Source organism: Salmo trutta, chromosome 30 (genome assembly GCF_901001165.1).
Source record: "Salmo trutta chromosome 30, fSalTru1.1, whole genome shotgun sequence".
In the NCBI taxonomy this organism is placed as follows: domain Eukaryota; kingdom Metazoa; phylum Chordata; class Actinopteri; order Salmoniformes; family Salmonidae; genus Salmo; species Salmo trutta.
In genome coordinates, this window is record NC_042986.1 from 24,551,737 (window position 1) to 24,568,243 (window position 16,507).

The 16,507-nt window shown below is 42.1% G+C and overlaps 2 protein-coding genes across 2 annotated transcripts in view; one reads left to right on the top strand and one right to left on the bottom strand.

Moving 5' to 3' along the window:
* LOC115168885 (piezo-type mechanosensitive ion channel component 2-like) overlaps nucleotides 1-10,745 on the top strand; it is a 32,917-nt gene extending 22,172 nt beyond the window's left edge. Inside the window, exons 37-53 of the mRNA XM_029724410.1 lie at nucleotides 171-332; nucleotides 580-852; nucleotides 1,006-1,264; nucleotides 2,705-2,893; nucleotides 2,980-3,181; nucleotides 3,334-3,463; nucleotides 3,663-3,810; nucleotides 3,928-4,142; nucleotides 4,256-4,414; nucleotides 7,416-7,563; nucleotides 7,830-8,018; nucleotides 8,117-8,209; nucleotides 8,304-8,473; nucleotides 8,709-8,825; nucleotides 9,045-9,124; nucleotides 9,281-9,509; nucleotides 10,072-10,745. Coding sequence (XP_029580270.1) covers nucleotides 171-332; nucleotides 580-852; nucleotides 1,006-1,264; nucleotides 2,705-2,893; nucleotides 2,980-3,181; nucleotides 3,334-3,463; nucleotides 3,663-3,810; nucleotides 3,928-4,142; nucleotides 4,256-4,414; nucleotides 7,416-7,563; nucleotides 7,830-8,018; nucleotides 8,117-8,209; nucleotides 8,304-8,473; nucleotides 8,709-8,825; nucleotides 9,045-9,124; nucleotides 9,281-9,509; nucleotides 10,072-10,324 — 3,016 coding nt within the window. The 3' untranslated portion in view covers nucleotides 10,325-10,745. The remainder of the gene's footprint in view (nucleotides 1-170; nucleotides 333-579; nucleotides 853-1,005; nucleotides 1,265-2,704; nucleotides 2,894-2,979; nucleotides 3,182-3,333; nucleotides 3,464-3,662; nucleotides 3,811-3,927; nucleotides 4,143-4,255; nucleotides 4,415-7,415; nucleotides 7,564-7,829; nucleotides 8,019-8,116; nucleotides 8,210-8,303; nucleotides 8,474-8,708; nucleotides 8,826-9,044; nucleotides 9,125-9,280; nucleotides 9,510-10,071) is intronic.
* A 1,402-nt stretch (nucleotides 10,746-12,147) lies between these two features.
* On the bottom strand, nucleotides 12,148-15,245 carry atp5f1e (ATP synthase F1 subunit epsilon). The gene is made up of 3 exons (XM_029723489.1): nucleotides 15,127-15,245; nucleotides 12,759-12,883; nucleotides 12,148-12,347 (listed from the first exon to the last, which is right to left on the bottom strand). Coding segments are annotated over exons 1-3 (159 nt in total). The 5' UTR covers nucleotides 15,159-15,245; the 3' UTR covers nucleotides 12,148-12,345.
* Between the last annotated feature and the right edge of the window lie 1,262 nt (nucleotides 15,246-16,507).

The window sequence follows — 16,507 nt, forward strand, 5'->3', positions numbered from 1 at the left end:
CCTATTCCATTAGCAGGCTGCATGTATTATACAGAACCGATCAGTTTTAAGTGTATTATTGATTATTTCTACTATTATGCTATTCTGCATTATAACCTCTTTTTGGAGGCTTTATGAATGGCTTCATAGGACCAGGATGGTCAACATGTTTCCCTGTCATCATGTCTTAGCTGCATGACGGATGAGACCCTGCTGGGGTCTCGTCAGCCCACTTTGGATGAGCTGGATGACCCTCCTATACTCCAGGCCACTGCCGACCAACTCAGACGGAAACTACTGAAAACTACCAACCTGGACCTTGACTCATTTGACACTGAAGACCCTCCACTAAGGTAATGGTGACACGTATGCACTTATGGTTTCCTCTGCTCTTTATACCGTACACCATTATTCAAGATGGCGCCAATAGAGATGGTGGCCGTTTTGCCAGCTCCTCCTCAACAAATAAACTCTTATTTTATTTGACTTACTGTATATTTGGTTTCATATCTACTAACTCTCTATACCCCTCTATGAACTCATAGTTTGTTTGACTCCATCTTATATCCATCTTTCTTTCTGAATTACATTTTTCATCAGCCATGATGATACTGTTCCCAATAAGGAGGACAGTAAAGAAGGAGAGGATGCATATGAAGAAGAGGAGGGGGAATATAAAGTGGAGGAGGAGTATAGAATGGAGAAGGAGGAATGGAGGGAGGAAGAAGAGGAGAGGGAAAAAGCTGTGATGCTTTCAGGATCCATCTCCCTGGACTATCTGGAGTGTGATGAGAATAGCGAAGATTTCCCAGACTTCTCCATGCCTCTTAGTGAGACCAGGAACCTCACGGCCAGCGAGCTACTGCTCAACAAGTCAGTCATGGGAGATTGGGACTTGGTTTTTCTTGTTACAATCGTGGTATAGTCAAGTGTACCCATTCAGTTGTATCACAGTACCTTATAGTAAAGTTGAGTATCACAAAAAAAAAGAAAATTCTCACGTACTGTGATTCTCCTCTATTGCAGCATGTTTGGTAACGATGAAATTGAAGAGTCTGATCAGTTCTTCCAGTCTCTCCCGAGACACCTGAGACTGGTGTTTGCCCTGTACAACACCATGGTGTCTAAGTCAGAGATGCTGTGCTACTTTGTGATCATCCTGAACCACATGGTGTCGGCCTCACTGCTCAGTCTGATCCTGCCCATCCTTATCTTCCTCTGGGCCATGCTGTCTGTGCCACGCCCAACCAAGCGCTTCTGGATGGCTGCCATCATCTACACAGAGGTACGCACAGCAGGCACCCCCAACGGAGTGATATGTTGATTGATTGGTTGGCTGGATGATTATTTAGATTGATGGTTAATTATATATAATATACACTATAAATACAAAGGTATGTGAACACCTCTTCAAATGAGTGGATTTGGCTATTTCAGCCATACCATTGCTGACAGGTGTATAAAATTGAGGACACAGCCATGCAATCTCCATAGACAAACATTGGCAGTAGAATGGCCTTACTGAAGAACCCAGTGACTTTCAAGGTGGCACCATCAGAGGATGCCACCTTTCCAACAAGTCAGTTAGTCAAATTTCTGCCCTGCTAGAGCTGCCCCAGTTAACTGTAAGTGCTGTTATTGTGAAGTGGAAACGTCTAAGAGCAACAACGTCTCAGCTGCGAAGTGGTAGGCCACACAAGCTCACAGAATGGGACTGCCGAGTGCTGAAGCGCATTGTGTGTAAAAATCGTCTGTCCTCGGTTGCAACACTCACTACCAAGTTCCAAACTGCCTCTGGACCAACGTCTGCACTTGAACTGTTCGTCGAGAGCTTCATCAAATGGGTTTCCATGGCCGAGCAGCCACAGACAAGCCTAAGATCACCATGCGCAATGCCAAGCGTCGGCTGGAGTGGTGTAAAGCTTGCCGCCACTGGACTCTAGAGGAGCGGAAACGCGTTCTCTGGAGTGATGAATCAAGCTTCCCCATCTGGCAGTCTGACAGACGAATCTGGGTTTGGCGGCTGCCAGGAGAACACTACCTGCCCGAATGCATAGTGCCAACTGTAAAGTTTGGTGGAGGAGGAATAATGGTCTGGGGCTGTTTTACATGGTTCGGTTTAGGCCCCTTTGTTCCAGTGAAGGGAAATCTTAACACTACAACATACAATGACATTCTACAATTCTGTGCTTCCAACTTTGTGGGAACAGTTTAGGGAAGGCCATTTCCTGTTTCAGCATGACAATGCCCTTGTCCAGAACGTGAGGTTCATACAGAAATGGTTTGTCGAGATCGGTGTGGAAGAACTTGACTGGCCTGCACAGAGCCTTGACCTCAACCCCATCGAACAATTTTGGTATGAATTGGAACACCGACTGCGAGCCAAGCCTAATCGCCCAACATCAGTGCCCGACCTCACTAATGCTCTTGTAGCTGAATTGAAAGTCCCCACAGAAATGTTCCAACATCCAGTGGAAAGCCTTCCCAGAAGACTGGAGGCTGTTATAGTAGCAAAGGGTGATCAACTCCATGTTAATGTCCATGCTTTCGGAATGAGATGTTCAACGAGCAGGTGTCCACATACTTTTGGTAATGTAGTGTGTATATCTATATATAATAATATAATAATATATGCCATTTAGCAGACGCATTTATCCAAAGCGACTTACAGTCATGCGTGCATACATTTTATGTATGGGTGATTGATGATTCCTATCTCTTCCAGCTGATTGTGGTGGTCAAGTATTTTTTCCAGTTTGGCTTTTTCCCCTGGACCACCTCGGCCTACCGAGGCATCAATGCGGACCGGCCCTTTGCTCTGCCCAACATCATTGGGGTGGAGAAGAAAGATGGCTACGTTCTCTTTGACTTGATACAGCTCCTGGCTCTGTTCTTCCATCGCTCCATTCTAAAGGTACTGACGGGAATGCTGCTTTCTGTGTTACATCACATAAAAGATAACAAAGCACAATTTTGCAAAACTTCTTCTTCTCTCCGTAGTGTCACGGTCTTTGGGATAACAAAGAGGTTGAGATGCCGGACTTCTTCAAGAAGTTAAAGAAGAAGACTGAGAAGAAGAAGATGAGTGGAGGAGACAAAGCAGGGGATCAGCCGAAGCTAAGACTGCCCTTCCTTCCTCTACAGGCCTCAACTGCATCCTTGTTTTGCAGACGGGGAAAAGCCAACTCCACTGAGACAAACGGTACATACATTCAGTAGCCTAAACAGTGCTGAACTATTCAGTTTGTTTGAGAGTGTATTATAGTTGAAATGGGGTGTTGCCTGAACAGATGGGAAATGTTACCCAACCTGAATATACTAATGTATCTTGATGTAAATGGGATATTCTTGCAGATGATATGCAGCTCAAAAAGCGCCACTTGAAGAAGAGGCACCACAATAAAGTTCCCCTGACCAGGAAGGAAAGGATCAAGAAGCTGATCAGAGAAAGGATGCTAGAGGCTAAAGCTGCTATCATAGAAGTGTGAGCATTTAGCACTCTATACTTACGGATATTCATTGTAGGTGTATTCTGTTACTTTCATTCCATATCCCCGGTGACAACTGGCAGTTTACAAACAAATCCTGGAGGCAGGTCTTTTGATGGGACATGAATGCATCTTTATGTACTGGTTTAAAAATGAATGGACATTTTCAGCCATGGTCCTCTTTTGTCTTCGCAGTGCCCTGCACATATACCTACCTATCAGGCAGTTCTTCTATGACATCATTCACCCAGAGTACAGCCCAGTGTGTGACGTCTACGCTCTCATGTTTCTGATTGACGTGGTCAACTTCGTTGTCATCATATTTGGATACTGGGCTTTTGGGGTGAGAAAAGAGAAAAAAGAGAATACCTGTCTTGAGTCACAATTGAATTTGGAAAGCTATTTGGCCTACTTGTTTCAAGTGGATTTCTTCCACTGTTTTCTTTTTGTGTCGGAACAGAAACACAGTGCTGCTGCTGACATCACAGACGCTATTGGGGAGGACCAGGTCCCATCGGCCTTCCTGGTCATGCTGCTTATCCAGTTTGGGACCATGATAGTGGACCGCGCTCTCTATCTCCGCAAAACCCTCGTGGGAAAATGTGTCTTCCAAGTGGTGCTGGTGTTTGGTATCCACTTCTGGATGTTTTTCATACTCCCTGGGGTGACTGAGAGGTCAGAGTTAATGTTCATTAATTTACAGTTTAATTACAGTGTGAATAAATGTGTAACCATCAAAAAAGGAGCTGCTTATTGACCTTTTTCATGGTCATTCTCTTGTGTTCTAGGAGGTTCAACATGAACCAGGTGGCACAGTTGTGGTACTTTGTGAAGTGCATCTACTTTGGCCTCTCAGCCTACCAGATCAAGTGTGGCTACCCAAATCGTGTGCTGGGAAACTTCCTGACCAAGAACTATAACTACCTCAACCTATTCCTCTTTCAAGGGTACAGTCAATGCTCTATGATAGATTAACAAAGGCCAGAACATCCCATAATACCAGAGTTGTCCCACAGAGATAGTGAGGACTCTAGGGCCCAGTTTTAACATGGACATCGCCATTAAGGACTTCCACTATTTTGAAGTAGTCAACTGGGTGGTACTTCCTATGGGGAAGGATCACATCATGATCGTATACACACACACACACACACACACACACACACACACACACACACACACACACACACACACTACATGTTCATGTTTTTAAATGTACAGTTGAAGTCGGAAGTCTACATACACCTTAGCCAAATACATTTCAACTCAGTTTTTCACAATTCCTGACATTTAATCCAAGTAAAAACTCCCTGTCTTTGGTCAGTTAGGATCACCACTTTATTTTAAGAATGTGAAATGTCAGAATAATAGTATAGAGAATGATTTATTTCAGCTTTTATTTCTTTCATCACATTCCCTGTGGGTCAGAAGTTTACATACACTCAATTAGTATTTGGTAGCATTGCCTTAAAATAGTTTAACTTGGGTCATACGTTTCGGGTAGTCTTCCACAAGCTTCCCACAATAAGTTGGGTGAATTTTGGCCCATTCCTCCTGACAGAGCTGTTGTAACTGAGTCGGGTTTGCTGGCCTCCTTGCTCGCACACGCTTTTTCAGTTCTGCCCATACATTTTCTATTGGATTGAGGTCAGGGCTTTCCAATACCTTGACTTTGTTGTCCTTAAGCCATTTTGCCACAAGTATCCTTGGGGTCAATGTCCATTTGGAAGACCCATTTGTGACAAAACTTTAACTTCCTGACTGATGTCTTGAGATGTTGCTTCAATATATCCACATAATTTCCCTTCCTCATGATGTCATCTATTTTGTGAAGTGCACCAGTCCCTCCTGTAGCAAAGCACCCCCACAACACAATGCTGGCACCCCCGTGCTTCACGGTTGGGATGGTGTTCTTCGGCTTGCAAGCCTCCCCCTTTTCCTCCAAGCATAACGATGGTCATTATGGCCAAACTGTTCCAGTTTTGTTTCATCAGACCAGAGGACATTTCTCCAAAAAGTACGATCTTTGTCCCCATCTGCAGTTGCAAACTGTAGTCGGCTTTTTTATGGCGGTTTTGGAGCAGTGGCTTCTTCCTTGCTGAGCGGCCTTTCAGGTTACGTCAATATAGGACTCGTTTTACTGTAGATATAGATACTTTTGTACCTGTTTCCTCCAGCATCTTCACAAGTTCCTTTGCTGTTGTGCTGGAATTGATTTGCACTTTTCGCACCAAAGCACATTCATCTCTAGGAGACAGAATGCGTCTCCTTCCTGAGCGGTATGATGGCTGCATGGTCCCATGGTGTTTATACTTGCGTACTATTGTTTGTACAGATGAATGTGGTACCTTCCGGCGTTTGGAAATTGCTCCCAAGGATGAACCAGACTTGTGGAGGTCTAAAAAAAAAATTCTGAGGTCTTGGCTGATTTCTTTTGATTTCCCCATGATGTCAAGCAAAGAGGCACTGAGTTTGAAGGTAGGCCTTGAAATACATCCACAGGTACACCTCCAATTGACTCAAATGCCATCCGTTTTGTCACCAAAGCTCCATATACCACCCACCACTGTGACCTGTATGCTCTCGTCGGCTGGCCCTCGCTACATATTCGTCGCCAGACCCACTGGCTCCAGGTCATCTATAAGTCTTTGCTTGGTAAAGCTCTGCCTTATCTCAGCTCACTAGTCACAATAACAACACCCACCCGTAGCACGCGCTTCAGCAGATATATCTCACTGGGCATCCCCAAAGCCAACACCTAATTTGGCCGCCTTTCCTTCCAGTTCTCTGCTGCCAATAACTGGAACAAATTGCAAAAATCGCTGAAGTTGGAGACTTATATCTCCCTCACTAACTTCAAACATCAGCTATCTCAGAAGCTAAACGATCGCTGCAGCTGTACATAGCCCATCTGTAAATAGCCCATCCAATCTACCTACCTCATCCCCATATTGTTTTTTTTACTCTTTTGCACACCAGTATTTCTGCTTGCACATCATCATCTGCACATCTATCACTCCAGTGTTAATTTGCTAAATTGCAATTACTTTGCTACTATGGCCTATTTATTGCCTTACCTCCTCACGCCATTTGCACACACTGTATATAGACTTTTTTTTTCTATTGTGTCATTATGTTTGTTTATTCCATGTGTAACTCTGTGTTGTTGTTTGTGTCGCACTGCTTTGCTTTATCTTGGCCAGGTCGCAGTTGTAAATGAGAACTTGTTCTCAACTGGCCTACCTGGTTAAATAAAGGTGAAATAAAAAATTTAAAAAAATAAAATTGATGTCAATTAGCCTATCAGAAGCTTCTAAAGCCATGACATAATTTTTGGGAATTTTCCAAGCTGTTTAAAGTCACAGTCAACTTAGTGTATGTAAACTTCTGACCCACTGGAATTGTGATACAGTGAATTATAAGTGAAATAATCTGTCTGTAAACAATTGTTGGAAAAATTGCTTGTGTCATGCACAAAGTAGATGTCCAAACCGACTTGCCAAAACTATAGTTTGTTAACAAGAAATTTGTGGAGTGGTTGAAAAACGAGTTTTAATGACTCCAACCTAAGTGTATGTAAACTTCCGACTTCAACTGTATGTAAATTGTAAAGTCTTTTGTCTCTTTCTTTTTTGTTATGTGTCGGACCCCTATAAGACTAGCTGTCACCATTGGCGTAGGCTAATGGGGATCCTAATAAAAAATCCAGGTCATCAGGAGGGATCAGCCAATTAATTATACTTGTGAGAAAACATTCCATAATTGCAGGTGGCAGTATACAACCTTTCAGTTTGTTTTCCAACTCATAGTTGTGAATAATAAAATGGACTACTTTAAAACGAAGATGGCCTCAATGGCGCTGCCATGCTCTCATAGATGCCATAATGGGACATATACAAGGTTGTGTCCTCTAACTATCTCTATGGGTTGTCCCTGTATCCTCCTCAGGTTCCGCCTGGTTCCGTTCCTCATAGAGCTGCGTGCCGTGATGGACTGGGTCTGGACCGACACCACCCTCAGCCTGGGCAGCTGGATCTGTGTCGAGGACATTTATGCCAACATTTTCATACTCAAGTGCTGGCGGGAGTCGGAGAAGGTAACTGGGATGCCGAACTGCCAATAGGCTGGTGGTAGTTGTCAGTCTCAAACTCACCTCCATAGAGAGTAGATCTGACTGATAGTTGATGGTGAATCACTGTAGAATTAAAGGGGTTTTATCTGTCTTCATGTATTTTTTATATATATCTATGAACACTAGACTAAGAATTATTGTATCAAGAACAATTGTGGGCTAATAATTACAACTTCAACTGACCGAAATTGTGTTGAACTATGAATCATATGTCTCTTTAATTTGTACAGAAATACCCACACACCCCAGGGCAGAAGAAGAAAATGGTGGTGAAGTATGGAATGGGCGGCTTCATCATATTCTTCCTCATCAGCGTAATTTGGTTCCCCCTCCTCTTCATGTCATTGGTCAAGTCAGTGGCTGGGGTGACCAATCAGCCTCTAGATGTCTCCATTCAGCTCAGCATTGCAGGATATGAGGTATAGATGACCCCATAAACTCACAATCTTTTTATTTTGGTCAAATGTTCTCCTTCTGTGAGACTGTTGCTGATGTTTTCTGTGTACGTTTTATACAGCCACTGTTCACAATGAGTGCCCAGGAGCAGAACCTGATGCCATACTCAGAGGCAGGCCTCAACCGGCTCACCAACCTCTATGCCACTCACCCGGTAAGAGGATCTTGTTACAACAAGTTGCAAGTTTGAGGGACTGTAGAATTGACCCTAAGGACCTCTGACATACTCCTCTTTCTAACTCTCTCAGTCAGCCATGCAGTTCCTTGTGAACTACATGGCCGAGGACATAGTCATTGCAAAGATCAAGAGTGATGCCAGTCTACTGTGGAGCATCAGCCCTGCCAGCCGTGATGCTATGATCCATGAACTCAGCAACTCCACCCACATCTACATCACCCTGCGATGGGTACTACTCAGGTACAATGTAGCAGGGTTGGATAGGGCTCTAGGTTGGATACATGTGAAAGGGGTATATAACGCCATTAAGGCTTGAGGTTTGACTTTTCGACCTTGTGTCAAAGCTAAGATTGTATGGTTTGTGCTATGAACATATGCCATATGATACAGCCATAATGAACAACTTAACCAGTTAGTGATAGGGGTAGTGATTTCACTCTGTGTATGTGTGTGTACGTGTGCCCCTCCTCCACAGGAATGCGTCTCTGTCGATGAATGTGGAGACCGTGGGGGAACACACTGTCAAGTATGAGGACAGGGCCTTGAGGGACCAGATAGTTCAGATGCTCAAAGGGACACGCAGTGACTCTGTGTGAGTCTCATCATCACAGCACTCTCACTACATCATCAACTGTTACTAGAATTTACAGCCACAGTCAACATGACATAACTGTCAATAAAATAACCTACACTCTGAAAGCTAGTTGTAGAGGAACCTATTACATTCAAAAGAACTCCACATCCAAAAGATATGATCACAATGGTAATAGAATGTTGGTGCTGTTATGCTGTCATTCATTTTCTCTGCTAGGGTCATTGAGTCTCTCCTACCCAAGTTCATCAGAGGTCCCGGAGGACTGGAGTCCAAGATGGCCACCCGTCTGGAAGTAGGTAAGTAACCCTCTATCCAACCATCATACTGGTCAGAGAATACATTTAACAAATGCAAATGCATGAATAACCATGGATCTTAACCAGTCAACTGAAGGTCATGGTCTCTGCTTCTCATTTATTCAAATCTTCCCTGTCCCATCTCCAACACCCCAGAACACTCAGATAGGCCTGAGGACCTGCAGATGTTGGCCTTCTACCGGCCCCTGTCCATCAAACTACACCGGGCAGAAGACAGTGGAAGTGCAGAGGGGGGTCAGTGGTGGATGGTGGAGGAATGCACTCCTGGACAAGGGCACATCCAGAGCAGCTGTCACAGCATTGAGATAGTAGTGTTCAACGACAAAGTCAGCCCCTCCAGCCTGGGTGCTCTAGCAGGACAGGGGTAGGTAAAGAAAAACACTCAATGCTGCCCCAGGAGCTATTTACATTTTAAGAGAACTATCCCTTCAAAGTGACAATCAGCAGTTGATACAGCCAGTTTTGGACTTATAAATTAATACTGTATGTACCCATTGACTCTTGAAGAATATAACTTAGAAATGCCTTATGAGCTTAGTTCAACTGTCGTTCCCCATCAGAACCCAAAATATAAGCTTGTTTTACTAAACAAAATGTAAACAAACACTATATAGCCTCAAAGCATGGTTAGAACTATAATTTTGATATCGTAGATGATCAGTCCTTGCGTCCATAGCTTTGTCTATGAATTTCAGTGGTTACATTTCTCCAGCCCCATCACTCAGCTTTTTACCAAACCAAGGGCAGGGCGATTGATTTGTTATTGTTTCTACTGGTGATTGACGCTTTGACTTGTTGATTTGTTCTCACTGCTAAATAAACTCGTTGTCCTCTTTTCCATGAAATCCCATATGCATATGTTGCTTGTCTGACCTCGACCTGCAACCTGATACCACCTCCTGTGCCATTCCACCTTGCTACGGTAGAATCGTGGGCCTGTACATGTCTGTGGTGCTGGTCGTTGGAAAGTTTGTCAGGGAATTCTTCAACGGGATATCCCGCTCCATCATGTTTGAGGAGCTGCCGTGTGTGGATCGGGTGTTGAAGCTCTGCACGGACATCTTTGTTGTGCGAGAGACTGGTGAGATGGAGCTGGAGGAAACACTTTTTGAGAAGCTCATTTTCCTGTATCGCTCGCCGGAGACCATGATCAAGATGACCAGAGAGAAGAGAGACTAGAGAGCACAATGACATTTTAGTTACGAAAAGGACGATTTGTTTGTTTGTATTCCTACTGTACAATGCATGCATTTTGAATCACTGACTACTTTTAAATGATTCAAATATTTACAAAGGAAGACCGTAGGCCATAATCATAGAAATGTGCTCCAAGTGTGAAACTATTTAATTGAAGTTGAGATGCAACATTATGCAGTTTTAGATACAAATGGCTTGTATCGAGCTTACAGATGCACGTCTGCTCTACAGAATGTATTTATCTCAACATTCTGCAACTTTACACATCCCACTGAACACGACCCCGTTTCATTGCACTGAAAAGCTCATCTAGAAGTATTCACTCTCATTTCACACTGCACGTCTATGTACAGCATTTAATTAAATGAATAAAATACAATTCGGAGATTATATCCTACTTTTACATAAGACTCCTGAAGTGTTAACTTATGAAGATCCACTCACAGTCCATGTTGCCAGGTAAAGTGCAGTGCTTTGCAAAAGTATTCATCCTCCTTGGCATTTTTCCTATTTTATTGCATTACAAACTGTAATTCAAATTGATTTTTATTTGGATTTCATGTAATGGACATACAAAATAGTCCAAATTGGTGAAGTGAAAAAAAGAAGTTTAAAAAAATATATATATTTTTTAAATAAAAGTGGTGAGTGCATTTGTATTCACCCCCTTTGCTATGAAGCCCCTAAATAAGATTTGGTGCAACCAATTACCTTCAGAAGTCACATAATTAGTTAAATAAAGTCCACCTGTGTTCAATCTAAGTGTCACATGATCTCAGTATATGTACACACACCTGTTCTGAAAGGCCCCAGAGTCTGCAACGCCATTAAGCAAGTGGCACCATGAAGACCAAGGAGCTCTCCAAACAGGTCAGGGGCAAAGTTGGAGAAGTACAGATCAGGGTTGGGTTATATAAAAAAAAATACAATACTTTGAACATCCCATGGAGCACCATTAAATCAATTATTAAAAAATGGAAAGAATATGGCACCACAACAAACCTGCCAAGAGGGAAGGTGAACAAAACTCACAGACCAGGCAAGGAGGGCATTAATCAGAGGCAACAAAGAGACCAAAGATAACCCTGAAGGAGCTGCAAAGCTCCACAGCGGAGATTGGAGTATCTGTCCATAGGACCACTTTAAGCCTTACACTCCAAAGAGCTGGGCTTTACAGAAGAGTGGCCAGAAAAAAGCCATTGGTAAAAGAAAAAAAACAAACATGTTTGGTGTTTGTCAAAAGGCTTGTGTGAGACTCTCCAAACATATGGAAGAAGGTACCCTGGTCAGATGAAACAAATGTAGCCTTTTGGCCATCAAGGAAAACGCTGTCTGGCACAAACCCAACACCTCCATCACCATGGTGGTGGCAGCATTATGCTGTGGGGATGTTTTTCCATAGGCAGGGACTGGGAACCTGGTCAGAATTGAATGAATGATGGATGCCGCTAATTGGGCAAAAATCCCAGTGGCTAGATGTGCCAAGTTTATGGAGACTTGCAGCTATAATTGCTGCAAAAGGTGGCTCAACAAAGTATTGACTTTGGGGGGGGTGAATAGTTATGCATGCTCAAGTTCTGTTTTTTTTGTCTTTGTTTGTTTCACAAAATATTTTGCATCTTGTGGTAGGCATGTTGTGTAAATCAAATGATACAAACCCCCCAAAAAAATCTATTTTAATTGCAGGTTGTAAGGCAACAAAATAGGAAAAATGCAAAGGGAGAATACTTTCGCAAGCCACTGTATGCCTTTACAAAACAGGGGCAAACAAGAGTCATGGATGCAAACTTAAATAATCCAGCAGACAACTTTTAGGAGTTTTAATTCATTTTCTTAATTACAAATTAAAGGAAAAACAAAATTTCCTTTCTGTTAAGTCCCCCGTCTATCCACAAATCTAGATTTAACCCTTGCATTTTCATCCATTCACAAAGACAGACATGTTGGCCGGGACTTTGAAAAATCCTCTTGGCCCCGAAGAACATCCACTACATGTATTCAGATCCTGCAAGATAAAGAGAGGAAAACATGTCAAGTTAGACTGATCTTAGAAACTGAACTATTGATGTTATCTAGCTACTTGTTCTAGTTGCTTGAGAACTGCAGATTATGAAAAGAGAGTAATGCCCGTAGACAATCAAACAATATATAATTTATGGTGATTACTGTGTTGATAATCTGCAGTGTTCTACATCTATGGTAATGAGAAATAGTTGACTTGCCTAATAAATCAGACTGATTTAGTAGGCAAATACTTGACATGCTTACTTGGCAGCTGCAGTAAATAGAACCAATATAAATCAGGTGTGATAGCAGCAAGAGTACATGAGGCAATATTGTGTTATGGTTAGGAGGTGGTAGATGGATACAATTATTATTTAAAAATATTGTAGTGATTTGTCCTTTCAATACTCACATGCTATAGCCTTTGGGACGTAGACTTTGACGCTGGATTCTGCAACTTTCATTGCCTCGACTTTGAACTGTGGTTTCAGTGCCGCTCGCACTGCACTCGCGCAGATCGCAGAGAAGCGAATGTAGCTGCAGTGGACACAGAAAGAAACACACTTTAGCCAGGGCTGCCAACTTTTGGAGAAAGCTTAGAGTGAGATTTACTATGAATTTCCTTGCCCCCTGGCACGATACCTAGACGGGGGGATTGGGGGTCCTCCCCCAGGAAGATTGTACTGTTTTAAAGCTAATTTCCTGCAATTCTATGTATTTTGACATGGCTTATACCTATGACCGGGGGGAGAGAGAAGAGAAAAATAGAAGAAAAAAAAAAAACACTGGTCAGGTGTATTCTGGATGCTTTGGACATTAAATTAACACTCAATTCTACAACTTTGTAACTGAGATTTTTGGAGGGGATGCAATTAAATTTCTTAGCTGGTTTGACACTTTATTCAGACAGTAATGAAATGTGATAGGGAAATGGGAGAAACAGTGGGAAGGTTGGAAGCAGGGATTGATTACTGTTCTCAGGTGGAAAGTTGTATATGACAAGTGCCCGGGGAGTGTTACCACTACACCAAGGCTCTGCACAGAAAATATTCATGGTTGATGACAGTGGGTAACCAAATCATAGATTGCAGTCTCCTTGTCAAGAGACTTCTTTCAAGGTAAGGACAAACATGTTGTATATTTCAAATAGGACTGAAAGAAAATCCTTCTTGCTCTCCAGGAAGGTTGGCCACCCCTGATCGGTTTCCCAAGCACTGGGTGTTTGAAAATGTTCTCGCTATAACAATTCATTTCTCAAAATCACCCAACCTTTAAGAAAATCTAATGAATATCAACATTCAGGTAGTTTATGCCTACTAGTGGAAGATCCTTGCCATTATCTTACTCTACATTGGATGTGTTTACGAGTTGTGAGTCCCCCTACCATCACTGCCTAGCATGTACAAAATACTACAATGTCAGATTATATTTGATTCTTGGAGCATTTAATATCCCATGCTTATTTGTATAACTGATTCCAAACTGTCCATGAATGGCTGCAAAAATATATTGCCTCAATTCATTTTCAAAGCCAAGTAGGCATATCAGATTTCAAACACTGAAAAAATTGAAGTCAAATAAAATAAGGGTGGGGAATAACAGTAGTGATCTTGCAGACAAATCAGTAATTACTCTATTTTAGCCCCTTGTTAAGAATGACAATTGTTCCACTCAGACAAAGTAAATAGATAGAATCTCCTGAAGTCAAGATCACATCAATTAGCACCTACACCCTAACCAAATTTGTCGATGTATTGTTCCCCCTCTAGAATCCTAACGTACAATTCTGGGTTAACAATCTGTTTGACAATACTTTTTTTTTTTCATAGTTACAAATCAGGTCACCCTACCAAACTTCCCTGCTTACATACTGCAGGTCTCTGAAATGTAGGTTGTGAAAACGAAAAGGCAGCAATCACCAAACATGGGAACTAATGCTAGTATGGATTAAATCGACTTTAGAACAAGCTGTCAAAGGCTGCATTCTGCAATAGGGACGGGAGTAAGAGCAACCTCATTTTGCTCACCACATTGTACATAAAACAGCGCTACCATGCGGCTCTTTTTACAGTTTATAAACTCAGCGGATAACGTTCCGGCTCTCCATTCTGCGCCACTGTAATCCTGAGGGGTGTTTCTTTTTAAAAAATGCATCCAATCCACTTGATCCCTTACGTAACTAGACCAATCATATGCTTCAATGTGGAGCGGTTCACAGTGTTGAGGCAAGCCAGGACAATGATTGACGTTCCGCTTATGATGTTAAATTGCAATCGCAGATGCTCCGACTTTAACACGATTTGGAGCACAGTTGAAAAGTTAACGCACTGACTATACAATGGCTAATTAGAAATATAACTGCAGTACTTTTCAATGCGTTAGACATGAGCCGTGCGCCATGAGCGTTCAAGATGCGTGTCACGGCCAACACCTGAGTTGGCAGCTCTGCATTAAACAGACTGAGGGTAGCATTTCGATTATACAAATTTCTATGAATTTTGGAACTAAAAATAACGGCGATACGTATGACAGAGTGATATCACAGTCAGTCACACCAATTATATGATCAATTTCATTATAACTCACGGGAAACACGCTATATTAGCTAACTCAAGTTCGTTGAACGTTAATAATTTCGTTTAACTAGCCGCTAGCTGGATATCAATCACACCAGAGCTCTCAAGCAAATATGTAACTTAGAAGCTACATCGTTTAAGTGCATGACCTTACAATCGGAATACAGTCAAAATGTGACGTTGTTCAATATTGAATACATTTACCTAAGGCCCGCTTGTCTCCAGTATGCAACCATTTTGCCAGTGATGTTCCGCTCAAGGACAACTCGGATATGTGTATAATAACAGAGCGGAAGCGGCGAGAATGACGTCGCTAGGGTTGACACGCTTCCTGGGGCGGGACTTTTAGTCTGCGCTTTGTGATCGACAGCATGTGAAATCTGATACGTAACGTTTTTTTACGTTATGTTGCTAAGGGGATTTGAGTTGTTATTTATGCCACTTTTGGCTTTGTTCGAAATAAGGTGCACTCTCTCCTCTGAAATACGCGTCAGGAATATTCCAGACATTTCAATGGATGTTATTCGGTAATTTTTCACTCTGAAGGACCAGGGAGGGTCGGACGTAGTGATGGGCATTCCGGCTCTTTTCAGTGAGCCGGCTCGTTCGGTTCAAGCTCACCAAAAAGAGCCGGCTCTTTTAACTCCCAAACGGCTCTTTAAAAAAAATATGTTTTGTATTTTTTAATGTCAAACAGTTTGCGATAGTTTGACTATGATTGGTGTTAAAATAATTATAATTAAATGATTAAATGAAATCATACTCTACCTTAACCACAATGTATTTAAAAATGTATTGGTTTGTTATGAAAAAGAATGCTATATAGTATAACTTTTTAATGTATATAAACAAAGTGCATATAAATCTAACCATTCAAAACGAATACAATCTGAACAGCATAATAAAATATTACACCATGTCAATGAAAAATAAATAACAATTTGCAAAACTGCAGCGTCCCACAAATTGAAATAAATGTAAAAAATAAGGATGCTATTACACATGTGCATTTAAAGTATAACTTTTTTAATGTATATAAACAAAGTGCATATAAATGTAACAATTCAAAACGAATAGAATCTGAACAACATAATAATAGAATATTGCATCATATCAAAGAAAAATAAATAACAATGTGTAAAACTGCAGCATCCCACTTAAAACATTAAACTGGTCCCTCTTTTCTCTCTTCTTTATTGCCATGTTATAACCAGCAGCACACAGCAATGCTGACCATATTTTGCATTCAGATTTGCATTCAGAAATGCAAGCTGCCTCACTTTCGAGGGGCTGATGCGGTTTCTTCTCTCAGTAATTATTTGTCCCGTTTTCAAGAAGACCCTCTCAGAGGGAACGAATGTGGCCACTATGCAGAGTCTCCCTGTCATGACTTTAGTAAGCCGTGGGTAGACAGAGGCCTTGTTCTTCCACCAGCTCAGAGGATCTGCAGATCTTTGCAGGGGCTCCTCTAAATAGGATCGGACCTCCATTATGGCATCTGCTGAGGGATTCCTTCGTGCTGCATCCCCAGTTGCTCTCTCGTCAAACAGCATCCAAACAGCAGACATTTGTGGCACTACTGCTG